This window comes from Bubalus bubalis, chromosome 11 (genome assembly GCF_019923935.1).
Source record: "Bubalus bubalis isolate 160015118507 breed Murrah chromosome 11, NDDB_SH_1, whole genome shotgun sequence".
Lineage (NCBI taxonomy): Eukaryota > Metazoa > Chordata > Mammalia > Artiodactyla > Bovidae > Bubalus > Bubalus bubalis.
The window spans coordinates 63,083,896-63,111,734 of NC_059167.1; the positions used below are offsets into that span (position 1 = coordinate 63,083,896).

The following is a 27,839-nucleotide window of genomic DNA, read 5'->3' on the forward strand; positions in this document are numbered from 1 at the left end:
GTAGATCCTTGGAAAAGAAACAGAAAGTTAATTGTATATATTTTCACTTCCTCTTCGTTTTATTCATGCTGTGCTGTTACTCATTTTATTTTGTGCTTATATCCTGATGAGTAAATGTGCCCCAACTCACCACTAATTTCTTCCTTTTTTTCTGTATACTTTTCACATTATCTCCATGTGGCCAACTATTGGTCATTGAACTTACACAGAAAGGGTGCCCTAGGAGGCTCTGTGACTGCCTTGCTCTGGAGGTTATTGTTTCTTTTGACAGTTTCTTTTCCATGTCCTTCTGTCTGAAAACTCTCTAGACTAATCAATGTGTTCAGACAATGGAGAATGTTGGGACATTAAAACCCATAGAAGAGTCCTTAACTAATGAGGGACAGGGGTTGGTAGATAAACACCCCAGTCAGCCTCCTCATTTTTCAGAGGAAAAGTTCGAGGATGTGTTCTTTCTAGTTTCCCAGAGGGTTCCCAACAGCAGGGAGTCAGGTTTCCCACAGTGACCACCACTCATTCCTGTTCCATTACTGAATGTTTTCCCTTTCTTTATCTCTTCTCTACTCCTTCAATATGCTTCCTGGGATCTTCACCCTAATGATCTACTTATATCAGGACCGGATTTTGGGATGATTCAAGCCAAGACAAATACCATCCTAGCTATGGATTTTTTATTATAATTCTTTCTTGTGAGTTTTGGTGATGGTGGTTGTTTTTCTTTTTTTGGTTTGGTTTTTATGTTCTTCCTTCCTTTTGATTTTTCTCTGTGACTCAATAGTCAATTTCCTTTCAATCAAGGAATTATGTGTCTTAGGGTATTTCTAACTCAATATAAATGGCAGCTTTTACTGTAGTTAACTACTTCACATCCATTTATTCAGAGTCAGGGATAGAAATCTAAGTTCCTTTTTAAAAATTGCCCAGATCCATGGAGGGCTAAATCTCTAAAAATATAAGATGATTATTATTGCATTGTTTTCATTTTTTTAAGAAATGTTTATTTTCAGCAAGCTATTATGTTAGGTAATAGCCAAACAAAGCACCAAAAAAAGTCACTGACCTTGGCTAAAATAGTATTTTCTTCCTACAGAATGTATTCTTAATTAACCCCAAGCTAAACCTTTGTATTGCCCATCCAGAGGACCTCATGAGGAACTGACTCACTAAAATTAATGGGTATGAATCCCTGCCTACAAACTCAGGTTTGAAAGAAATATATCTTTATTATTCTATAATTTAACTTCATTTTTATTTCAACTATCTATTTTGCCATAATTTCAGAAATTGGTAACATGGATTTCCCATTTCCACCAGATTTTGTTTAAATTCTAGGGGTTGCTTTTATTTCACCATGGTGTGGGACATGAGACTTGGATCTCTGAAGGGCATGGATCACCTAACATCTCCTTCATTCCAATTGTCTTGTCACATTCAGTTCTGACCTATCTCTCCGCTTCTTCCATTCCATCATCTAGGGCTGGGGCTGTTCCCCTGAGGCATGGAGCCTGCCCCATGGACTCACTATGTCTGTCTAGCCAGTCACACTTAGTGACCTCAACCAAGAAGGGACACAGCGATCCTCTTTACTCTTGAATATCCAAATGTTTGGGATTTGGTGTGGGAGCCAAGAAGCCCGTCCTCTTTCTGTCGCAGATCCACTGAAGTAACTGTTGCTCAACCCAAAAAAAACTTTTCTTTTTGTTTGCCAGGAGGGGAGGAGCTGAAGAGAACTTGGGAAGAGTTCTCTTCCTCAGAGAGATTTCCTAAAATATACTTTCCATGTTATAGTTATTAAAGGGTTTAGGATTTTGGAAAACAAAAACCACAGACTGTTTGGTCTCTCCTCTCTTTCTTTTCCCTTCCTTTCTTTTTCCTTTCTTTCTCTTTGTTTGCCTGTCATTATACTTCATCGCATCCCTCCCAGGACCAATAATTTATAGATCTATCTATCTACTGTGTTTGCACCACACAGCATATCAAACATGCTAGAATGTTGACATAATAATCTTAAGGAAAGAGTCAAGTCTCTGAGACAATTGCTATGATGACCCATGCCTTCCATCATTGAGTGCTGGCAAGATTCTCATTCTGAAAGTCAGATGGGCACTTATTTATGAGCACTGTGTACATAGAGAATTTATGGCTGATATTGTGTGTCATGTTAAAAACGGACTTCGTTGGAATAATTTTTATGTAATTTGAGCCATTTGGTGATAACTATAAACATGTTTAAAATCATATGTGATGTTTATTTTATTTTTTAATTGGGGTACAGTTGCTTTGCAATGTTGTGTTAGTTTCTGCTGTACAATGAGGTGAATCAGCTATATGTAAACATATGTTCCCTCCCTTCCCTCCCCCTAGTTTCATCCATCGTCCATTCAATGCTTCTTCACTTAACTTTAACTGCCTTTGTTTACTTTATGTAGTTCACCTTTTTCTACTTTTTACATTGGTTTGATGAACATTCCAAATAAAAACTAACATACTGTCCACTCTGTTTTTCTCTTGTCCCTTTTTAACTTCTGTGTTTCATTTCTTTATTAACTTAAAAATGAACTTCAAATAGTAATCCGTCTCTCACATGTTGCTGTGAAGAATGACTGGATGTTTAGATCCTGCAACATGGTTTTGACCAATGCTCTTGTCTCACGGTTATAAGGAAGCTGATGATCTCAATGGCTTTGTACATTTGTTCTTATGTAATGATGGAGTAGTTCAAGCAAAGCATGCAATAGACATTTAAAGAACACTCAGCCATGTACATGATTTAATGCGATGAGATCAATTTTTCTTAGTTTCCTAATTACCTATGTAAGTACAAAATAAGAAACAGCGCATGGAATCAATGTGGTCGAAGAGTTTAAAAACACTGTTTAAAATAATACCATTCACTTGCAATTCACTTTTGCCTGAGGCGCTAAAAAAATGCTGAATCTTGAAAAAACAATAGTTTCAACTTCCAAATTAAAAATGTAAAGCAAAATTAATAAATTTTTTATTATGTGTCCTCAAAATATACAAGTATATTTAAAACAACTCATCCTTATACAAGTCAATTTCAGGGGCAAATATTTCTTGACTTAATATCACCATTGTGTGTTTCCATAATCTAAACATATACTATTAATGGTCCTTAGGCCTTGGGATTTTTAATTTACTAAAACATGGTGTAAAACAAATGAGTCTTATTAATATAACTATTGGACTCTCTAGACTTGTGTTTTAACTAAATACCTTTGTAAAATTATACTGTTTACCTCAAACTGGGCTGTAAGAATTTCTACTACTGTTTCATAATGCTGTGTCAATAAATAAGTATACTATCTATTTTTAAAAATTTTCATTAGTAGTATCTTTTTATCAGTTTAGCAATATTAAATAGCATTTTGAAATACTTTCTTTTCTACCAAACTCTGCAGTGCCTTTTGTCTCATTTTAATTTTATGACTTTCCCAACATGTTTTTAATCATAGATTTTAGTAGTCAGCCCCTCAGAAGGGTAATTAAAATACTTTGAAAACTTGTATATTACTTACAATGATGTTAGAAAGGCCAACAATGTTTAAAAATGTCACCCAGGCTTTCTATCCCCATTACACAGAACCATAATTGTAACATGGAATTGTTTTCTTATTCTCCCTTGGCATCTTTTTAAATTTGTTTTTTATTGAGACAGCACTGACCTATAATAGTCTATGAGTTTCATATGTACAATACTATATTTCTACGTCTGTATACCCTACAGCAAGCTCACCACCCAAAATTTTGTTTCCATCTATCACCATACAGTTGATATCATTTACTTATTTCACCCTTCCCCTACTCCTTTCCCTTTGGTAATCAGCACTCTGTTCTCTATATCTACTTTTTTTTTGGGGGGGTGGCTTGTGCATTTCTTTTGCTTTTTGTTTATTTTTTTTATACTCCACATATGAGTGAGATCATATGGGATCTGTCTCTGAATTATCTCACTTAGTATAATGCCCTCAAGGCACACCTATGTCCCCAAAGGCAAGCTATATATACAGTGGAATATATATATTCATTTGAATATTTATATATTCCATCAAGGCAGAATACTGAACCCCATAGGGAGTTTACCTTTCATTCTGAGAAAAACTCTCTCCAACTCTGAGCTGAAATTAATATCTAAAAGCAGTTAGACAGTACAGTTGAATACTTTGTATTCCAAATATGGATAGATTTCAGTTTTAAATTTGGCCTCAAATATTTATGAATGTATGAACTCAAATATTAACATAATGCATTTCTTCTGTTCTTATTTAGTAATGTGCTACATAGACTGACACTGTGATATAGGCAGAAAAGAAAGTACTGTGTCTGAACAGATTTTTGTGCAGTTTCTACTTTCTTTGATGAAAAGTCTGCAGTAAAGCATTTTTTATTGAATGGATATTTATCTACATTTTTTGTACATGAAAATTTTCGAACAACTTACTTTGGAGATCGGTAAAACTCAAATGTTGGAGTGGTGGCCATCATAGTTTGGTGACTATTTTTGAAAAGCAGTTTATTTGCTTCTAAGTTTTAAAAGAGTGGTTATGAGAACTCACACTGCCTAAACTTTCTGAACAGAGGTTAGAGCTGAAATATTGGAGATGCTTTAAATTACATGATTTTGTTATTCCTTTCAAGATGAAAAACTAGGCCCACTGCCTGGTAAAAACCTCTGGCAATCTTTTTCCTTACTTGATTGTGTTCAGTTTGCAAAATATGTATCATTTGACCTGAGGATGATCTTGACCATGAAAATACAAGAACTAAACAGCTTCAATATTTAAACCTGGAAGGACAAAAACAAATGGTGATTGTCAACATTAAAAGAGAAAGGGATTTTTGTTTTAAAACTTTAATTCTTCTCAGCTTTCTAATTGTGAAACAATAATTCAAGAATACATAAAATTTAATTCCCCTCTCCATGTGTAAGATTCTTAGTAAAATTCCACAGGTTTATGCCACATAATTAAAATAAATAACCATTCTATAAGGTTTAAATTTGATCAATACAATAAGACTTTGGCACAAGAGAACAGTATTTCATTTTAATTGTTTGTGTAAATATGAAGCATACTGTTGAAGTCTAGCTCTAGTAGATCTAAATAGGCGCATGTTCTTTTGTTTGTCTTTTAGCGTCTCCGTCAATTAAACTCTTGGTGGATGACCCTATTGTTGTAAATCCTGGAGAGGCCATAACATTAGTATGTGTCACGACAGGAGGAGAGCCTGTACCATCTCTCACATGGGTCAGGTCCTTTGGGACTCTGCCTGAAAAGACTGTTTTGAATGGAGGAACTTTGACCATACCTGCCATCACCTCAGAAGATGCTGGCACTTACAGCTGCATTGCCAATAATAACGTGGGAAACCCTGCAAAAAAGTCCACCAACATCATTGTGAGAGGTGAGTTTGCCTAGAGAATGTTACAGAATAAATTTCTAGGTTAGCCAGGCTATGATAAAGCAAATAATGTTTGTAAATAATGTTCTTTAATTATAAAAGTAACCTAATATCTCTGAGTCTTAATAACACTGCTTTATATTTGCTTTGAATAGTTTTCATAACACATTCTTAGTGATACTGTGGAATAGTTTTATCTAAAAAAAAAGAAAAAAAAGCTTAAAACCCAAATGTGGCATAGAACATTATGCATTGTTATACAGATTGGGTATAATTTTAAGGATTTAACAAATGTATCAATTTAATGTTTAATAAACATTTATTGAATCCCTATTATATGAAGAACCTTAAACTGTGGGATTACATTGAAATCTATACATTTCCTTGTACTCAAGGATTCTACTGTCAGAGAGTGAAAAATAAATGTATCAATTTAGAGCCATATGATACAGTGTTTGGCAAGCATAGGCAAAAGCCATGGGCATAAAAATAAAAGTTATAGTAGTTTCTGGCAGATGTTATTAGGGAATATCTAATAATTTGAATTAGGTCTTGTAGGCTGGGTAGAGTTTTAACAGACTGAGATTAGCTAAAGTTATGGAAAAATTAGAGTTAGGAAAAGGTAAAGTTTATTTGAGCAATTGATGTAAAAAGTAGGTGGTGACCTACTGCTTACGTACCACTACGTCAATAGCAGTGATTTCTATAGCTGGTACACTGGCGCTGCATGTGGAGGAGATGCTAACTTCCCATTTCAGAGAAGGTAAAGTCACTGTGCGAGGAGCGCATGCTTCTTGTCTCACTTCACCGGCTTGGCTCTGGCTTCAGGATTGAGGATGGATACCTGCGCCTCTAAAGTTAAAATAGATATCCATATGGGCCTCTTCTAGTAGACAAATGAAAATTTCTCCTGATGGAAGATTATGATAACAAAATATAATTGGGTATATTGAGATAAACACTTGTGATTTTGTGAACATAGACTAGTAGTTTTAGTGACTATAGTTATCTGTTACCATCTAAACTATCAGAAATATACTATTTGGTTAAAAATACACTCCATTCAAAATACCACAAGATGTTACAATGTAAACCAAGACACTGCAGATACTGCATTATCTGCCACAAAATTGTACTCATACAATATGTATTTAGCGATTGTACTTAGTAATTGTCAAATAGACCATTATCTTAGGATCATTATAAAATAAAACTTCATGCCTATTCAGCTACTGCAATGTTGTCTTATGAAACCGAATGTTACTGAAAGAAGTATTGTTCATACTTAGGTTTGCTTTTAAACCATATAAACCATATATCAGCCATTAGCATGTATAACAAGGAAAATCAGTTTGATTAAATTGTTCCTAAAACTTCAGACACAGAACCAGCCCAACTTCTAAGTCAGTTTTCATATCAATCTTTCGTGACTATGGTCATTTCAATTTCTAAATCTAGTTCAATCATAGAGTCATCTGCAACTGTATTGAATTCCTGCATATGTGGCAAAGTGTCCAGCATAGTGGTGTTGCTCAGGGACCCTCCATAAGGAACTCAGTCAATTCACAGCAAATATCTACTCCTAGAATGATTTGCTTCTTCCTAGCCCATCTAGCAGTTTTCATCTGTGTTCTTACTAAAGATAGTTTTCAGCTTTGACATGAATGACCTAAAATAAATAAACCCTTATAATGTATTTCTTCAATTTATAAATTCTCTTTTATGCCTTTAATTTACCTGGTGTCAATTTGCATAGTCATACTACCAGTAGAATTTCTCAGCAGTAGCATTCACATAATTTATAAAATTGAGTTTGTATGTAATCTTGCTGAATATAGAAATAGCCTTGGTTAACAAGTCCTAGATTAAATTGTGAGGAGAAAAACTGCTACAGTAATATGAGGCATTTGATTTCTGCCACAAAGGGCAAGAATTCAGTTAAAGAAAAAATGGTTTTCTTCTTATTATAGCAAATAAATTATTTTCAAGTCTTTTGAATTTGTAGAACTCTGCCATATCTTAGATTAACTGTGTCATGGATACACAAAAATAGAACTCTGGGTTCATTTTCCCCCATTCCTTTCCATAATTAAATCAAGAGCCACAGACCAGGTTTTCTAAGCAAGCATGAGGATAGTCTATGCATAGAGTTTCCACTATCATTTGAGAATATCCATGGACAAAATAAAATTGTAGGGAGCAGACAGGAAAAAATAAATTCTAGAAACATTTCTGAATGTGTCATTTGCTTTTTTAAAAATAGAAAACACTTTAAATAATGTAGTTAACCATCTATGTAGATAGATTCCTCCATAAGAGGAATCTCATAGGTTTTAATGTTTTGTTGGACATTCAGAAACAGAGCCGCAATTCTTTTCTTATGATCTTTTAAGAGATTATAGTGATTAAGCTACATTTCTCCCAAGTCAGAAGAGAAGTTCCTTCATACATTTGATTAGAAAATTATGCTGTTGTCCTAGGTACCTGTTGGTGAGCTGAGCTCTGTTCCCACTTTCCCACCCAAAGTCCTCTGTTGTTGTGAGTCACTGTATTTAGAAATGCCCACATTTCTCTTCTGTTATGAATTGAATGAGCCACTGTGTTGAGCAAGCATGGTTCATAACATGATCAAGACATTACTATATTTTAGTGTCCTGCAGTTTTTAAAATTTTTGTTCAGTGGCTGAATCTTGCCCTGCTTCAGAAAAAAAAAAGTCAGGCAGATCCCATGGACCTTTGGTTCATTTTTAGAAATAGAGTCCTGCAGTGCATTCAAATAACAGTCATACATTTAGTTCAGAGTTTTGTATGCATGCTGCAAAATAGTAATACAAACCCTAAAGGAGATCAGTCCTGGATGTTCTTTGGAAGGAATGATCCTAAAGCTGAAACTCCAGTACTTTGGCCACCTGATGCGAAGAGTTGACTCATTGGAAAAGACTCTGATGCTGGGAGGGATTGGGGGCAGGAGGAGAAGGGGTCGACAGAGGATGAGTTGGCTGGATGGCATCACTGACTCAATGGACATGAGTTTGGGTGAACTCCGGGAGTTGGTGATGGACAGGGAGGCCTGGCGTGCTGCAGTTCATGGAGTCGCAAAGAGTGGGACATGAATGAGTGACTGAACTAAAATGAACTGAACCTGATGTAATGGAAAGTTTTCTCTCCTGCACAGCTTGGGGCAACTTTGGGCTGGAGACCTTCAGTGGGCAAGGGAACAGGGGACTAGTCTGGTTGGCTTCTAATTGTTTGTCTATTTATCCTCTGCCCTTCTCTCTACCAACCTGTCCCTGAACTGATAGCCAGATCCTGATATTCCTGGCTTGGGGTAGGGTAGGAAGATTTCTCAATATAATTTTGTTTTTCTTCTGTGGCACATTAATGGACTCTTCCATGATGGCTCAGTGGTAAAGAATCTGCCTGCCAACGCAGGAGATATAGGTTCAATCCCTGGGTCAGGAAGATCCCCTGCAGAAGGAAATGTTAAACCCATTCTTGCCTAGGAAATCTGGACAGAAGGACCTGGTGGGCTACAGTCCATGCAGGCTCAGTCACTTCAGTCATGTCCAACTTTGTAATCCTGTAGACTGTAGCCCACCAGGCTCCTCTGTCCATGGGATTCTCCAGGCAAGAATACTGGAGTGGGTTGCCATGCCCTCCTCCAGGGTATATTCCCACCCCAGTGTTTAAACCCACATCTGCCTGCATCTCCTGCATTGCAGGTAGATTCTTTTACCCAATGAGCCATATGGGAAGTCCTACAGTTCATGGGGGTGCAAAAGAGTTGAACATGACTTTAATGACTAAATGACACTCATTTAGTGACTAAATGACCACAAATTAGAAGAAATACACAAATGTGTGTCCCAAGGAGAGATCTCTAGTCATGCATTGTCCCAAGACCATCACTGTGCCATATTCCTTGAGCATTTTGTACCTTATCCCTCCTGCCTGTCTGCTGAAGGCTTCTCTCTCCTCGAGGCAGCCAGTTCAACAAGAGCCCAAGACAAGAAGCCCATATTGCCTCTCCTCCCTGTGTGACTCACCGCTGTAGGCAGAAGTGCTTACCAATAAATGCTGCGAGAGCACAGAGATTCCAGGGTAGCAACTCTAGCCTATGGCCACACAGGTTTTGATTTCCTCAGATATGTCCAGGCATCATTTCAGCGAAAATATTTCAGTGCTTTGGCTGGTCCTATGAAATGCCCCTAAATAGGCCTGAGATGAAATAGGCTCCCGGCTGCCTTCAGCCTGAGAAGCGTCATCTCACAGTTTTATTCAAAGATATGTGTCCAGTCAACTTTCATCTTTGATACTTTTCTCTGTGCTTCAGTTCAGTTCAGTTCAGTCACTCAGTCGTGTCCGACTCCTTGTGACCCCATGAGTTGCAGCATGCCAGGCCTCCCTGTCCATCACCAACTCCTGGAGTTCACAGACTCACGTCCATTGAGTCGGTGATGCCATCCAGCCATCTCATCCTCTGTCGTCCCCTTCTGCTCCTGCCCCCAATCCCTCCCAGCATCAGAGTCTTTTCCAATGAGTCAACTCTTCGCATCAGGTGGCCAAAGTACTGGAGTTTCAGCTTTAGGATCATTCCTTCCAAAGAAATCCCAGGGCTGATCTCCTTTAGAATGGGACTGGTTGGATCTCCTTGCAGTCCAAGGGACTCTCAAGAGTCTTCTCCAACACCACAGTTCAAAAGCATTAATTCTTCAGCACTGCGCTTTCCTCACAGTCCAACTCTCACATCCATACATGACTACTGGAAAAACCATAGCCTTGAGTAGACAGACCTTTGTTGGCAAAGTAATGTCTCTGCTTTTGTATATGCTGTCTATCTTGGTCATAACTTTCCTTCCAAGGAGTAAGCGTCTTTTAATTTCATGGCTGCAGCCACCATCTGCAGTGATTTTGGAGCCCAAAAATAAAGCCTGACACTGTTTCCACTGTTTCCCCATCTCTGTGCTTAATTAGCTATAAATCCCTAGAATCATAGAATGGAGTTCCTTTCACTTTTGAAAATTCTGCATAAGAAGGAGATTTGCCTTATACTCATTGTGAAATTCTGTGGATTTTGTTCTCTGTCAAGAGTGAATCAGGAAAAGTCTATTCTATTATCTGGTTTCACAAGAATATAGAAGGATTATAAGAATTTTCAGAATTTCTAGCTGATGTTTTTATGTGATCATCAGTAAATCCTTTTGATTCTATCTTAGAACTATATTCTGAATGGGACCATGTCTTGCCAAGTTCACTGTTGCCACTCTTGTGTAAGCTATCAGCATGTTTCCCCTCATTGATTAAAATAGTCTTTTTATTAATCTTGTTTCTAGTTCAGCCTCTGTTTTAGAAGAGGCTGTTTATCCACTATATTATATAAGGTGGACTAGGCTGAGTTATTGGAGAAGGCAATGGTAACTCACTCCAGTACTCTTGCCTGGAAAATCCCATGGATGGAGGAGCCTGGTAGGCTGCAGTCCATGGCATCGCTAAGAGTCGGACAGGACTGAGCAAATTCACTTTCACTTTTCACTTTCATGCATTGGAGAAAGAAATGGCAACCCACTCCAGTGTTCTTGCCTGGAGAATCCTAGGGACGGTGGAGCCTGGTAGGCTGCCGTCTATGGGGTCGTACAGAGTCGGACACGACCGATGCGACTTAGCAGCAGCAGCAGCAGCAGCAGGCTGAGTTATATAAGGTAGACAAGGCTTCGCTGGTGGTTCAGTGGTAAAGAATTTGCCTGCATTGTAGGAGATGCAGGTTCAATCCCTGGGTCAGGAAGATCCCCTGGAGAAGGAAATGGCAACCCACTCCAGTCTTCATGCCTGGGAAATCCCATGGACAGAGGACGCTGTCGGGATACAGTCCATGGCATCGCAAAAGAGTTGGACATGACTTAGGGACTAAACAATAACAAGAGGCTAAGATAACAAATAGACCCATACATGTAATTATCCAAAACAAAAATCTTCTAGTTTTTATCATGGAAGTCTTTAAGATGTTCCCTAGTTGATTATGTTGGCAGTGGCATTGTATATGGGATTGGTGTGTGAAATGGGTGCATGTAGGAGTAGAGAGTCTGTTTCATGCAGTCATTAGGCACCTAGGGTGATGACGTTTCTGTCATCTTCAATCTATGGCTTCTAAGATTGCTCTGAGTATTGCCTCCATCCCTGTCAGCTGGAAGTGGGAAGGAGTTTGAATGAGCACACATGGAAGACTTCTATCTGTCGCATATGTATTAGTTCCAATCACATTCTGTTGGCTACATAGTCTGTTCTGTTGGTACATGGTCACACCATTGGGTGCCAGGTGTAAGAGGGCATGGGTTTTGGTCAACTGCAAACTATCTCTGTTACACTCATTCGAGAGCTATCTCATTCTCCTGATCGGGTCTCCCATGGCTTCCCACTTACCTAAAATGGAATTCACATTCCTTGCTTGGTCATTTCATGTCACTCTCTTCTTTACTCTGCTTTAGATACATTAGTCTTGTTCTTCTTCACAACTTGGGACTTAAACATTTGCTGTTCTTTCAGCCTGGGATGTTAATTTTCAAATACCATCTTCAGAGAAATATCTCCCCTGACTCCCCTATCTTAGATAATCAACCCTTAATCCACTGAATGATCTATTCTTTCTTCTTATCACATAAATGCCTGGAGTTATTTTATACATTTAAACAACTTACTGTCTGTCTATTTCATGGCACTGTATACAGGAAGAAAGAAATTATCTATTTCTCAGGTTTATCAATGACATATACCTGGAGTTTAAAAAATTGCTCATCATATAGTAGATTCTCATAAATAAATGTTGAATAAATTCATCATTTTTTATGATTTCTTCTGGATTTCTATTGCCTGTTGATACTCTTGAGTATATAACAAATAATATCAAAGAAAATTATGAAATTCTACAACATGTTAAATCATATTAAACATTTATGTGATGACTACTCATTTGAAAGGCCACATTGTCCTAATTATCCATTGCTGTGTAATAAGCCACTACAAAACAATAGCTTGAAATGATATAATTTATTTATTTACTCACAAATCTGGGGGTTGGCAAACTTAGCTAAAATATCTAGTACTGTGTGTGTGTATGCTCAGTCGTGTCTGACTCTGCAACCCCATGCATGGTGTGTAGCCCTCCAGGCTCCTCTGTTCATGGGATTATCCAGGCAAGAATACTGGATTGCCATGCCCATCTCCAAGGGATCTTCCAACCCAGGGATCAACAATGTATCTCCTGTGGTTTTTGCATTGGTGAATTCTTTACCACTGAGCCATCCAGGGTCTCATTTAATTGCACTCAGAAGATAATGGGTCTGGCATCATCCTCAAAACTTTTCCAATCAAATGTCTGGTTTCTGGACCAGAAAGTTTAAACAGCTGGGCTCCTTAGGTCAGTCTCTCTTGTCTCTCATCTATTGGTCTCTCATTCCTCTCATTCATTTTCAATAGCCTCTTTGCATGGTTTCTCCACCTGGCAGCCTCAAGGTCCCAGACTTGTACAGAGTCCCAGACTGGGGTGTTTCTATCCTTTTAAGTCATGTAGTATCATTACTACTATTGTCTATTCATCAGCTCAGTGCCAGAGATTGGCCTGGTTCCAAGAGGAGATCAAATATTTTCACCTTTTGGAGGGATATGAGGCAGAGAGTCTGCAGGTGTGTCTTAGAGCCACCACAACAAGCCATATTCTTCATTCATCCTCCTAAGCTGCCTCAGTGCACGTTTATGCCTCTGTCTTTCCCCTTTCCTCCTTAATTTCATCAACTCCTATGTTGAACCATGGCTTCTGCAAAATTGATGTCCTGAACAGATGTCCTCTTTGAATTGTAGAATTTCTCCAGTTTACCTTTGTTGGCTATGATCTTAGATTCCTAATATGGAGGAAACATTTGGTCAATATTGAAATAGATTTAACTTTTATGGAAGAAGTCAATATGTATTCAGCAAAGCATGAATTTACACTTTCCTAACTGAACAAAAATATACTGTAACCTCCAGGAATATCATAACCTCTGCTCTGAAAAGCATAGATTTACCTAATTCTAGTATATCCACATGAAAGGACTAAGATCTTTAAAAACTTGAGTTTTTATATTAAACATATTTGTTCAGAACTCATTTAGTGGTAATATATCAAATATTAGCACTGCTAATATTGCCAAATGATCTTTAGGATTATTACCGAAAAAATCTTATAATTATAAAATTCTATTAAAAAAATATTAGTTTTTTGAGTATGCTGGTTCTGTTTAAGAAACAGTAATTTTATCGTTTTGAGCATTCATCATGTACTAGGCTACCAGGTACACCATATACAAGAAGTTTTTGATAATTCTGAAATGTTCATGAAGTAAAAAATATTATTATCCCTATTTTAAAGAATAATAAAACTGGAGTAAGCAGTGAAATAACTTTGCCCAAGTACAAGCCTTATTTAATCAGTGAAGCTGAGTTTCAAAGCCCACATAGTATGGCTCAAGGGCCACCGTCTTAACCAACGTACCATAACGCCTTTCAAAATTCAGCCAAGTTTTTTAAAATGTATAACTCCTCCCCCTGTCCCCAGATTGAACTGACTAATGTCCTTTTATTTTCCTCTACCCTTGCCTTACCAAAAACTTACTAAGAATTCTTTCTGGGTTGTAAATTGAATACATTTTTATACACATTAGAAAAAGATCCCCAACACTGTATAGTCCTTCCCATTACACTATTTCCCTCCCCTATATACAATCATTTTTGATTGGAGGAAATCCCATGTTTTTGTTAATCAGTATTTTTTCTCCAGTGATGGTGGGCATACTTCAAGTTCTAACCAACATACTGTTTGTAGTTTAGGATTTTTCTAAATAATATTACATTTGAAGGACTGAGCAAGACTCTGCTACTTTTATTGGCAGATTATTGTACTTTTACAGATTATTGTACAAAATTGTTAAATAATTTCTATTAATGATAAGAGATCAATTGAATTATGAAAGACAAAGATACAAAATAGCTGCACAAATAAGACATCTAGTATAAACAAGGAACAAAACAAGAACTATAAAGTGTGCTCATTGTTTTTGCTGAAAGGTATATATCTATAAGCTATTTTTTTTTAATTTTATTTATTTTATTTATTTTTTTTAATTTAATTTTATTTTTAAACTTTACATAATTGTATTAGTTTTGCCAAATATCAAAATGAATCCGCCACAGGTATACATGTGTTCCCCTTGATCAGAAATTCAGAGTTGATGGTCAATTTTCCAGAAAGATTTGATCTTATTTAGCTCCCAGTGTGTTTCTAAATGTAAATTACTTGTGAAATTACCAATTACAGGGTGAGCCCAGTTCCTCCCAAGCATTTAGATTAATCGAATTAAATTTCCAGTCATCAATAGTTTTCTTCCATAATCTTTCAATAATAAAAACTGTAATGATAATAGCTGAAATAAAAAAAAAAAAACCTAATCCTTTAACATTCTCCAACAGCTAAACTGTTTGCTGTGTGCAGGTGTCCCAATTACTCATGTAGATTAAATGCTCTATTTCTATTTTCCCAATTTAATATTCTGTAGTAATTACATCTCCCCAAAACGCCATAGAGAATTTTAGTGTATTATGTTGTGTAGCTCTGAAATTGTTTCATTATTATCTTTTTAAAAATTAATCAGGGCTATACAAAATGTAAAAATTACCAATTTGGTAGTTCTCATCTGAATATAGATAACTCACTTTTCTCTTACAAATGAAATAAATCTAACTTCCTTTGTTTGTTGAAATAACACAGGAGGAATTATAAAATACAATTTCATGTAAAAAGCTTATCTGGATATTGTATAATCTTATAATTAATTTTATATAATTATATACAGACAGCTTAGTCATACATCTTATTTTATTAAAACTTAGATTGTCCCACTTAGTAGTTGGAATCTGTCACATGTACTTTAGTCAAAAGGAGATGCATTACTTGGTAGTAGTGCTTTAAATGTCAATCAGTTTTTAACAGCCAGAAAAAAAGAAGCTTATTCAAGTACATTACTTTTAAATTTCTTCTGTTTCTTTGAAGGCATTTATATATCTTTTTGTTTGTTTCATTTTTGGATATCCTACAGTTGTAAAATAGAACCAAAACAATGATATTAATTTGAAAAATCCTGATTCAGATTTTTTATCCTGTTGTTATGGGAGGTACTTATTTCCCAGGCCTACTGTCTCACCACTCTTAGTCTATATGGATTAAACAGTCTGCAGACAGTAAAGTATAGCAGGAAAAAAGACCTATGATATGGACATGGCTTCCTTTAAATTAGCTCCCAGATTATGAATAAAGAGGCTTCTGCTTACTTTCCTCTACAGCAAGAAATTGCAGTTCCTAATTTTCAAGTACTTTTTGCACTAAAAGTCTATGATTCTACACTATCAAAACATACCAGGACCTATGCCCATTTGTGACTTCAGTTCAGTTCAGTTGCTCAGTCTTGTCCGACCCTTTGTGACCCCATGTACTGCAGCACACAAGGCTTCTTTGTCCATCACCAACTCTCAGAGCTTGCTCAAACTCATATTAATCAAGTTGTTGATGCCATCCAACCATCTCATCCTCTGTCATCCCTTCTCCTCCTGCTTTCAATCTTTCCCAGCATCAGGATCTTTTCCAATGAGTCAGTTCTTTGCATCAGGTGGCCAAAGTATTGGAGTTTTAGAATCAGCATCAGTCCTTCCAATGAATATTCAGGACTGATTTCTTTTAGGATGGACTGGTTGGATCTCCTTGAAGTCCAAGGGACTCTCAAGAGTCTTGTCCAATGCCAGATTTCAAGGCATCAATTATTCGGCACTCAGCTTTCTTCATAGTCCAACTCTCACATCCATACATGACCACTGGAAAAACCATAGCTTTGACTGGACCAACCTTTCTTGGTCTAGTTGGCAAAAAAAATATCTGCTTTTGAATATGCTATCTAGGTTGGTCTTAGCTTTTCTTCCAAAGAGCAAGTGTCTTTTAATTTCATGGCTGCAATCACCATCTGCAGTGATTTTCGAGCCCAAAAAAGTCTGTCACTGTTTCCATTGTTTCCCCATATTTGGCCATGAGGTGTTGGGACCAGATGCCATGATCTTAGTTTTATGAATGTTGAGTTTTAAGCCAACTTTTTCATTCTCCTCTTTCACTTTCATCAAGAGGCTCTTTAGTTCTTTTTCACTTTCTGCCATAAGGGTGATGTCATCTGCATATTTGAGGTTATTGATGTTTCTCCCAGCAATCTTGATTCCAGCTTGTGCTTCATCCAGCCTGGCATTTCATATGATATACTCTGCATATAACTTAAATAAGCAGTGTGGCAATATATAGCCTTGATGTACTTCTTTCCCAATTTGGAACTAGTCTGTTGTTCCATGTCCAGTTCTAACTGTTGCTTCTTACCTGCATACACATTTCTCAGGAGGCAGGTAAGGTGGTGTGGTATCCCCATATCTTGAAGAATTTTCCAGAGTTTGTTGTGATCCACACAGTCAAAGGCTTTGGTGTAATCAATAAAGCAGAAGTAGATGTTTTTCTGAAACTCTCTTGCGTTTTTGAAGATCCAACCAGTGTTGGCAATTTGATCTCTTGTTCTTCTGGCTCTTCTAAATACAGCTTGAACATCTGGAAGTTCGTGGTTCATATACTATTGAAGCCTGGCTTGGAGAATTTTGAGCATTCATGTGCTAGCAAGTGAGATGAGTGCAATTTGTGGTAGTTTGAACATTCTTTGGCATTGCCTTTCTTTGGGATTGGAATGAAATCTGACTTAATCACACTTTATTTTTGTTTACAAATTTGCTCATACAAATATGTGATTACAAATACATAGTTGTACAGATATGATTATTAAAAAGCATTGAACTTTCAAACTAAATTATTTTTAAAAAAATTTGTTTTAGTTTCTTACCTTAGAATGTTAAACCAGGAAGATAAATGCAAATGGTACTTTCAGTAGATGTTTAAAAGATTTCTTTTCCACACTAGATCTGTATCAGTTGCTGTAAGGGACAGAAAAGGAATGAGTACAGTCCCTGAGCCCCTCGAGTTCTTAAACTTACAGGGAGACAATCAGCAGGGCAACTCACTCCATAGACTGTGAGGAAGATCACAACTTCACAGTAGAATAGGCAATGTGCTGTTGTAAGCTCAGGTGAAGAAACAGTTAATTCTGATTAGAAAGACAGAGGAAAATTCCCAGGAAGGTGGCATTTGAGAAGGTCTTTGAAAAGTGAGAATCCTTTCCTATGTAGAAATGAAGTTCCTCTTTCCTTTTTTGCTCAGAATATTGATGTTAAGTAACTTTTTGAACTTTCTCCATTTTCTTATTTATGAAATATCAGAAACTATTAATAGCTTTTTAAAAGAAAAATAACTGTGCTTAACTTTCATATTTGATAGTAAATATTTTCAGAAATTAGGTAACAAGACGCTTACTCCTTGGAAGGAAAGTTATGACCAACATAGATAGCATATTCAAAAGCAGAGACATTACTTTGCCAACAAAGGTTCATCTAGTCAAGGCTATGGTTTTTCCTGTGGGCATGTATGGATGTAAGAGTTGGACTGTGAAGAAGGCTGAGCACCGAAGAATTTATGCTTTTGAACTGTGGTGTTGGAGAAGACTCTTGAGAGTCCCTTGGACTGCAAGGAGATCCAACCAGTCCATTCTGAAGGAGATCAGCCCTGGGATTTCTTTGGAAGGAATGATGCTAAAGCTGAAACTCCAGTACTTTGGCCACCTCATGTGAAGAGTTGACTCATTGGAAAAGACTCTGATGCTGGGAGGGATTGGGGGAAGGAGGAGAAGGGGATGACAGAGGATGAGATGGCTGGATGGCATCACTGACTCGATGGACGTGAGTCTGAGTGAACTCCGGGAGTTGGTGATGGACAGGGAGGCCTGGCGTGCTGTGATTCATGGGGTCGCAAAGAGTCGGACACGACTGAGCGACTGATCTGATCTGATCTGATCTGATGCATTTTATTTTGCAATTTTGAAATAATGCCTAAAAGTTAATATTTTGCATTCTTGAGTTGCATAAGATTTTATATAAAAATCTTATTGAATTAGTCAATTTTATGTTTACTGTTTTCTGTTTGTGTTTTCTGTTTCTGCTTGGTTTCCATCCAATATTTTTCTAACACTAGTGCCTTTGCTAAATGCTTCAGGACATCTCTAAATAGAGATAATCAACCTAATTCGTGTATTATAACTCATCTGGACTTGATAAGATGATTTCTTAATTTTAGCTTTCAAAGAATCTTTTATATTTCTTCTTTTTTTAAATCTTATTGTCTCAGCAAATATAGTTATCTGAAAATTCTGTGTGTGTGGAAATCAATGCAGTTGCTCCAATCCTTCTTAGCGAAAATGTATCTGTTAAAATCAATCAAATATGAGTGATAAGTAAGAGAAAATTTATCTGTGTAAAGTTCATAAATTCATTCCAAAACTAGTTAATTAATATCCAAAATCCAAAAAGTAGGAAAATACTTTTAAAAGCTAATGAAAAAAACCAGCTACTTATTTTCTAATTAGAGAACTTTTTCAGTCATGGAAACATTAGGATTGGTCTTCCCATGATTCTTTCTATCATTTCTGCCCCACATGCAGTTATTTAGTTAATATGCACAGGGATAACACAATTCACATTCAAGTTTAAGCCATCATTGAGTGGATGATGTGAGCCCATTGCAAAAAATCAGATAGAAGAGAGTAGCATTTTATTTATCTGCATAGATCAGTGGTTCTCAGTTGGGGGCAGTATTTCTTTAGAGGACATTTGTCAATGTACTGAGTCATTTGGGGCTTCTCAGGTAGCCCTAGCCTACCAGCCCATGTAGGAGATAACAGACATCGGTTAGATTGTTAGGGGAAAATCTCCTAGAGGAGGAAATGACAACCCACTCCAGTATTCTTGCCTGGAGAATCCTATAAACATTGGAGCCTGGTGAGCTACAGTCCATAGGGTCGCAAAAAGTCAGACATGGCTGAAGTGACTTAGCATGAGACATTTTTTATTGTTATGATGAGGAGTGTGATGTGCCACTGACGTCTAAAGGGTAGAGGCCAGGGATGCTGTTAAATACTATTCGATATACTGGGCAACCTTCATATTAAAAAATACCTGGTCCAAAGTGTAAATAGTGATGTTATTGAGAAAATCTGGCCTAGGTAAAGGTTTCCCTTATAGCCAGCTAGAAAGAGTCACAAAGCTATACACTGATGTGGGCACACACACATAGTTAATTTCCAAAAACACTGTACATTTTGACACAACATTGATGTCAGATTTTAATCATTCTTGACACATTTCTTAGAATTTCAGCTGTCAGTTGTTCTTAACCTGACTTGCTTGTTTCTCTGCATCTTGGAAAAATGTATCAAGTAGCCCAGCTTTTGTTGTTGTTCAGTCACTCAGTTGTGTCCGACTCTGTACAACCCCATGGACTGCATCATGCCAGGCCTCCCTGTCCCTCACCTTTGAGCAATGTCTCTTCTCTGTGGTCCGTATTTATGAGCTCCTGTCTCCTGGGTTATAATGATCTTTCTCTGTGAGTCTCAATTGTTTACCTACTCAGTATCTTAGACTCATTCCTCTGAAGCTCTATACTCCATTTGCCAACATGTCTCACTTCATTTGTTAAAATTTTTCCATGTGCTTCCTAATTTTGAAATGTAATATTTACTCTAGTAGTAAATATTAATGTACTAAGATGTGCTGCCTCTCCCAGGTCATCCATTAAGCCCACAGAGTCAATGAACACAGCCAAATAAACACAATTTTTTTCATGTATGGTGCTCTTACATCCTATACAATCTCCATGTTTCCCGTAGCACTAGAAGATAACCTGTCAGATTATCCAAGGCATGAAAGTAAGGTGATGGAAAATAAAAAATAGATATTTCTGTAGCTTTTATCAATCATTCTAACTTTTCTCCTAATTTATCTTGTTCGTGTGTGTATATGTGTGTGGGAAATAGAGAGTGCATATGTGGTCAAAAGGGCTTATCTTCATACACTATGGGTTAAATACTGACTGTCTTTACTGAAACTTAATTTGAAGGACTGTTTCTACCGTGGCACATTTCATTTCATTTCACATTGACTATTAATTTATTCTGACGGAAGTAGGAAAACCTGAAAAGTGAGGCATGTAACTGATTGCAGTTGGTCTGTTAATTTAGAAGTTATTTGGCGTGAGTGCTCAGAGAAATGATGTTCACTTCATAACAAAATTTCATCTTTTTTTCCACTCACAGTAATGGTAATCTAGACTTGGTGTCCCTGTGCTTTTGTTATTAGTTTTAATATATTATTGTCACACAGTATCCTCTTGCCTGGCAATAATATAATTTGGGTATATTAAAACACTATCTTAAAAATGTAATATAAAATATGACTATTTTAAGAAGTGTAACAGAAATCATCAGCATGTAAGTATATACCTTATTGGACTTTTACAAAGTGGACACATCTGTGTCTGTAGCACCGTGATTGAGAAGCAGAGAATTAATGTTAATAGCTCTCAGGATGGAGAAGGCAATGGCACCCCACTCCAGTACTCCTGCCTGGAAAATCCCATGGATGGAAGAGCCTGGTAGGCTGCAGTCCATGGGGTTGCTAAGAGTTGGACACGACTGAGCAATTTCACTTTCACATTTCACTTTCATGCATTGAAGAAGGAAATGGCAACCCACTCCAGTGTTCTTGCCTGGAGAATCCCAGGGATGGGGGAGCCTGGTGGGCTGCCGTCTATGGGGTTGCGCAGAGTCGGACACGACCGAAGTGACTTAGCAGCAGCAGCAGCAGCAGCTCTCAGGAGGCTTCTCCCTTGCCACTCTTTTACAGCCTCACTAAAATGTGACTTTTGACTTTGAACGTCCTATACTAGTTTTGCTGTTTTAATAGAATTATATACAATACAACTTATTTCTAGATTTCTGTCCCAATATTATGTTTGTGATATTCATATGCTGTTATGTATAGCAAGATCTTTTAAAATTTTAGTATAATATACCATTGTATGCATAGAACAAAATTATTATTTGGCTATGAATTTTTGAGTTGTTTCCAGTTTGAGACCATTGTGTGAAAAAATTCTGCTCTCAGTACTTTTGGACCAGTCTTTTGGTGAACATATTTCTATTAGATGCATGCATGAGAAGTCTCTTCCGTCACGTCCGACTATTTGTGACCCTGTGGACTGTAGCCCACCAGTTTCCTCTGTCCATGAATCCTCCAGGCAAGAATATACTGGAGTGGGTTGCCATGCCCTCTTCCAGGGAATCTTCCCAACCCAGAGATCAAACCCGCCTCTCCTGCAGCTCCTGCATTGCACACAGATTTCTTTACTGATGAGCCACTAGGGAAGCCCCTTCTATCACATATGTACCTAATAACCATAGGATAAGAAGATGTTGATATCTAATACCAAACAATTTTCCAATTTACACTTCTGCAAGCATTCCATTTGTTCCATGTTCTTGTCAGCACTTAATGTCATATGTATTTTTCATTTTACACATGCTAATTGGTGTCATGGAATCATAGTATGATTTTAAATTGCATTTATCTTATGATTTGTGAAATGAGTAAATTTTCAAAAGATTTTGACCACTCGATTATCTGTTTTTGGCAATCACCTGTTCAAGTCTTGGCCCACTTCCCATGTTTTGTGTTTTACTCTTCTACATTTGTAGAGTCCTTTATGTATTTGATATGTCATTTATTTAATATATTTATTAAAATTTTTCTTCTACTGTGTGGCTTACCTTCTCACAGTCTTAATGCCATTCTATAATGAATAGGAAAATCCTCCATTTTGATGCAGCCTAAACTATCCCCCCCCCAAAAAAAAAAGGAATTTAAGAAATCTTTTTTATTCTTTTTAAGAAAAATTGTCTTAAACCTAAATAATAAAAATATTCTCTTATGTGTCCTGCTAAATGTTTCATTATGTTACCTAAATATTTGATGTGTAATTCATTTGAAATTGACTTTTCTATGTAGTTTGAGGTAGGACTAAAGATAATGTTTTGGTTTTTAATTTGCATATCTAGTTAAATCATTACCACCGATAAAATTTACCATTACTTCCCATTACACTGCCTCATCACATTTGTCATAAATTAAAGGATCAAATACATGTGAATCTATTTCTGGATTCATTTCTCTTCCATTTGTCTTTGTTTATCCCTGTGTTAATACTACTATGTCTCAATTACTATAAAATTGTATGGAATCTGGTAGAGCAAGGATTTTTTCTTTTTCCTTTTTCAATGTTGCCTTGGTTGGTCTTGGCCCCATGTGTTTCTATATACATTTTATGAGCAGTTTATCAATTTCTACTTGGACTCCTAAAAAAACCTGAAATTTTTATTTGGACTGAATTGAATCTGCAAATCATCCAATTATTGGCATTTTCTATCCCTCCATTTATTTGTCTTCTTTAATTTCTTTCACAACAGTTTGTGATCTTCAACAGAGTGATCTTAAACATCTTTTATTAGATTCATTCTGAGTATTTGAGAATTTTGTTGTTTTTATTCTTGGCATTGTAAATAGTATCATTTTTAAAGTTTTATTTCCTACCTATTTTAATGTATTTATTTCCTATTTGTTTTGATGCAAATGACTTTGTATATCAACCTTGCTAAATTCAGTTATTGATTTTAATAATTATCTTAGAGTCTCTTGAATTTTCTCTGTACATAATCTCATTGGCTTCAAATAATGAAAGTTATACTTCTTTATATATATATATATATTTCTTGATTTATTTCATTGCCAAAAATGTTGAAATTGCATGTTTAATAGCAGTAGAATATTATGTACCCTTCTCCCTTTTGCAATGCCAAAGGGAAAGTTTTAAGAATCAAATCATTAAATACAGGCTTGTTGTTTTTATTGTTCAGTCATTAAGTCATGTCCAACTCTTTGTAACAACATGAACTGCAGCACACCAGGCTTCTATGTCCTTTACTATCTCCTGGGGTTTGCTCAAATTCATGTCCATTGAGTTGGTGATGCCATCCAACCATTTTATCCTCTGTTGCCCCCTTCGCCTCCTGCCCTCAATCTTTACAAGCATCAGGGTCTTTTTCCATGATTCAGACAATTTAATGATACTGTTCTGTTCATAGCTGGCCAAGAACTTTTAATGAGTTCTAAATGCCATAAAAATAATTGAATTATTGCCAACAATGCAAGAAAAGAAGAATAGGTGAATGAGGATATGTGGAACATGTAGAAATCAAACATTAAGCAGGAGGAAGAAAATAATAAAAGAGAACACATGTCAATGAAATATACAAAAGCAACAGTGAGACTTAAACAATCCAAAAATGTGTTTTTGATAACATTAACAAAGTTGGTTAATTTCTAAAAGGGCTGATTAAAAAAAATGATAAAAAAAATTCTAACATCAGGTATGAAAGAAGTATCATTACTGAAGAATTTATAAACTTAAAAGGACAGTGAAAGGGTTTTATGAGCAACTTTATGCAAATATATTTGACAAGTAAAATGAACACATTTACTGAAAAACACAGTTTATCAAAACATAAGAAAAAATTTGAAGATGAATACCTTAATATTAATTAAAGATAATGAACTCATCATTTCAAAATTTCCAAAAGAAACATGTCCAGATGACTTCACTAGTAACCTCTATCAAATCTATTGGAATAAACAATGTCAATCCTAGACACACAAACACAATTAGTAATATTAAAGGGAAGAAGAAACTCTGATTTATACTACAAGGCCACCATAACCTTAGTAGCAAAATAGCATGATAATAGATTACATGGAATGAAAATTTATACCAATATCCTTTATAATCATAGACACAGAAATCCTAACAAATGTTATCAAATCAATTCCACTAATATAGAAAGAGAATAATACAAATAATCATGTAGATTGTATCTAAAAATGTGTTGGTTTAGCATTCAAATAGCAATTAATGTAATCACTAGATTACAAAAGAAAAAGAATATTAATATTTCAATTACTACAGTAAAAATCCTGTGCTAAGTTGCTTCAACCATGTCTGACTCTTTTGACCCTATAGACTATAGACCACCAGCCTCCTCTGTCCATTTGATTATCCAAGCATGAATACTGAAGTGGTTGCCATGCCCTCCTCCCAGAGATCTTCCTGATCCAGGAAATGAACTAGCATCTCTTATATCTTCTGCATTGGGAAGTAGGTTCTTTACCACTAGTGCCACCTGGGAAGCCCCACTACGGTTTAAAAAATATATTGGTTACAATTTAACATCAATTTTAGAAATAGAAGGGGTCAATCAGATAAAGCACAAAAACAAAAACCTACTTAATAGTAAAATACTGAACACTTTCCTTCCCAAGACTGACGAGAGAAAGATGTCCTTTCTCATCACAGCTATTCAGCATTATACCTCCTGCAGTTTCCACTAGTGAAATGAGGAAAAAGAAAATCCTGTGGATTATAAAGGAAGAAGTACAATTATTATTATTCTCTGATGACATATTCTTAATGAATCTATGAAAAACAAAAGTTGCCATTACATATGGATAAATTCAATTTTAAGAAAGTTAAAAGCTTTTGTTCTTCAAAAGAAACTACTAAGAAAATAGGCCAGAGATGGGAAGAAAATACCCTCTCACATATTATGACAAATGACTTATATCCTGATGGTATAAATAACTCTTGCATCTCAGTAATAAAAGAACAACCAAGCCAATTTTTAAAAATAGAGAAAAGGTTTGTACAGACACTGGTATGTGAATGGCTAATAAGCACATAAGAAAGTACTCAATGTCACTGTTCATCAGGGAAATGCCAGTTAAAACAACAGTTAAGTCCACAAGATCCCCACTAAAATGGCTTCATGAAAATGATTTACATCACCAAAAACTGTAGGAAATGTGGGGCACCTGGAACTTACAAACTTCCAGTGGGAGCATAAAGTAATAAATCCTTGAATAGCATTAGCAGTTTTAAAAAGTTAAGCATAATTTGCCTTATGATATAGCAATTCTTTTCCTAGGCATTTTTCAAAGAGAAGTTTAAATTATATACATAAAATTCTTGTGTGTAATGTATACCATCTTTTTCATATTAGTCAAAACATAGAAACAGTCCAGATGCCCATCATCTTTAAAACAGATAGAAAATAGGCTGTGTTATTTATATAGTTATATATATAGTTGAATACTTTTGACAATAAAATGGAACAAAATAATGGTACCTGAAACAATAGGATGGATCATAACAACCATTCTATTTAACCATAGTTAAATAAATCAGATGTACAAAAGTAAAAATTGTATGATTTCATTTATATGACGTCTAGAATAGACAAAATAATCCTTTTTAATGGAAATTATATTAGTGGTTGCTTCTTGAGAAGGGCTCATTCACTAAGATGGGACTTGGAAGAGCTTTGTATGATGATAGGATTTCCTACATCATGGAAATGTGGGTTTCAGTGGTCTGAAAGTGAAAGTGTTAGTCGCTCAGTGTTGTCCAGCTCTTTGCTGCCCCACAGACTGTAGCCTGCCAGGCTCCTCTATCCATGGGATTCTCCCATGCAACAACACTGGAAAGGGTAGCCATCCCCTTGCCCAGGAGATCTTCCCAACCCAGGGATTGAACCAGGTCTCCAGCATTGCAGTTTCTTTACCACCAGTCTCGGCCACCAGGGAAGCCCACTAGATCACAGTGGTCTAGATCTGTTATAATCGATCAGATGGTATATTTAAGATGTTAGTGTTTCATTGTATGTAAATTACACTTCACTACAAAAATATATATATATAAAACCAAATCCATAAGCATGTTTTCTTTTTCACTATCTTAAGTTTTTTTTAAAACTTAAGTTTAAGTAAATGCAGTATTACTTTTTATTTAATGGTTTAGGAAAGAATTTTCAGGAGAAGCCACTGTCTGGACCTGCAGATTGATTTGTACAAAGATTTTCAACTGCAAAATTTCTTTAGTAAATATAGAACTATTAAATTTCAATTTTTTAAAAATTGGTTTTTCTAAGAACCTACATGTGTTATTTAAATTGTTGAGTTTATTGGTATAAAATTGTTATAAGTACTGTAGTTACTTTTTATTTTTTTGGTTTAGTGATGTGCTGATAAACCAGTTTTGGGAGAAAAAATAACTTGATTTATAATATTTGCCAATATATCATCAGAACAACCTATTTCAAGTCGTATAGTTGGAAGACATGCACATATTTTGCTGTCTTGGGCAGATATGAAGTAGTTCCAACGTACTACTTTTGTAATTTGTAATTAAATAAAAATATTGAAAATTTATGTCTTCTTTATTTGGTTTTATTGATTAGTTTTTCTGGAGTTCATTCAATGTTATTAATTATTGTAAAGGACTAACTCTGCACCTTTATGGTTTTTAAAATTTTTCCTCTGTTGTACATATGTTTTGTATTATAATAAATTCTATCCTTATTTCATTACTCCTAAACTTGTAGATTCAAAATGCAAATTATTTTAAATCTCTGAGAGCATTGACTGGATTATTACTTTTTAACCTTTAAAAAATTTTCTGTGTAGGCTTTTACAGCTATACATCTCTTTCTAGACATAATAATAACTGTGTCTCACAAACTTTGGTATGTAATATTAATTATTATTATTAAATTTGAAATACTCTCTAATTTCTACTATGTGTCTATCAGTTTTAAAGGAGGGATATCAAAGTCTCTATATACAATTTTAAATTTGTCCATTTCTGCTTTCAGTTGTATCAGTTTTTGCTTCACCTATCTTGCTGCCTGTTTTTTTGTCTATTTGTTTTCAGTTATACATGTTTAAAACTGCTCTATCATTTTGGTGACTTGACCCATTGTCAATATATAACGTCCCTCTCTGAATCTGGCAATTTTCTTTGCTGTGAAGTCTGTCTTATCTGATATTAATTAATATAGCTCCTCTTTCTTGCTGTTGAAGTTTGAATGTTAAGTATCTTTCTTTTTCTTTTTACTTTTAATCTTAATTATATTTGAGGAGAGTTTCTTGTAGACAATGTATAATTGAGTCATGGATTCTTTTTTAATTCACTCTGCCAATCTGTGTTTTAGTTGATGCATTTATACCATTAACATTGAATATGGTGATTGAAATGTTAGAGATTAAGTATGCCACTTATCTCTTGTTTGCTGTTTGTTTTCCATTTTTCACTTTTTTTCTTTTATTTGTCTTTCTGTGGATATTTGAATATAGGGAACTTGTATATTCCGGAATGGGGAGTAGATGTACTTTTCCCATGAAATATAACTAAATTTTAAAAGTCTCCATTTGATTTATTTCTAGTGTTTGTGAGTGTATCTCTTTTTCCAGTTTCCCACTCCCACCCC

General features: G+C 35.8%; 1 protein-coding gene across 1 annotated transcript in view; it reads left to right on the top strand.

Moving 5' to 3' along the window:
- Positions 1-27,839, top strand: part of MDGA2 (MAM domain containing glycosylphosphatidylinositol anchor 2) — a 912,048-nt gene that overhangs the window by 588,192 nt on the left and 296,017 nt on the right. The window contains exon 6 of the mRNA XM_025295819.3: positions 5,155-5,424. Within this exon, the coding sequence (XP_025151604.2) occupies positions 5,155-5,424 (270 nt within the window). The remainder of the gene's footprint in view (positions 1-5,154; positions 5,425-27,839) is intronic.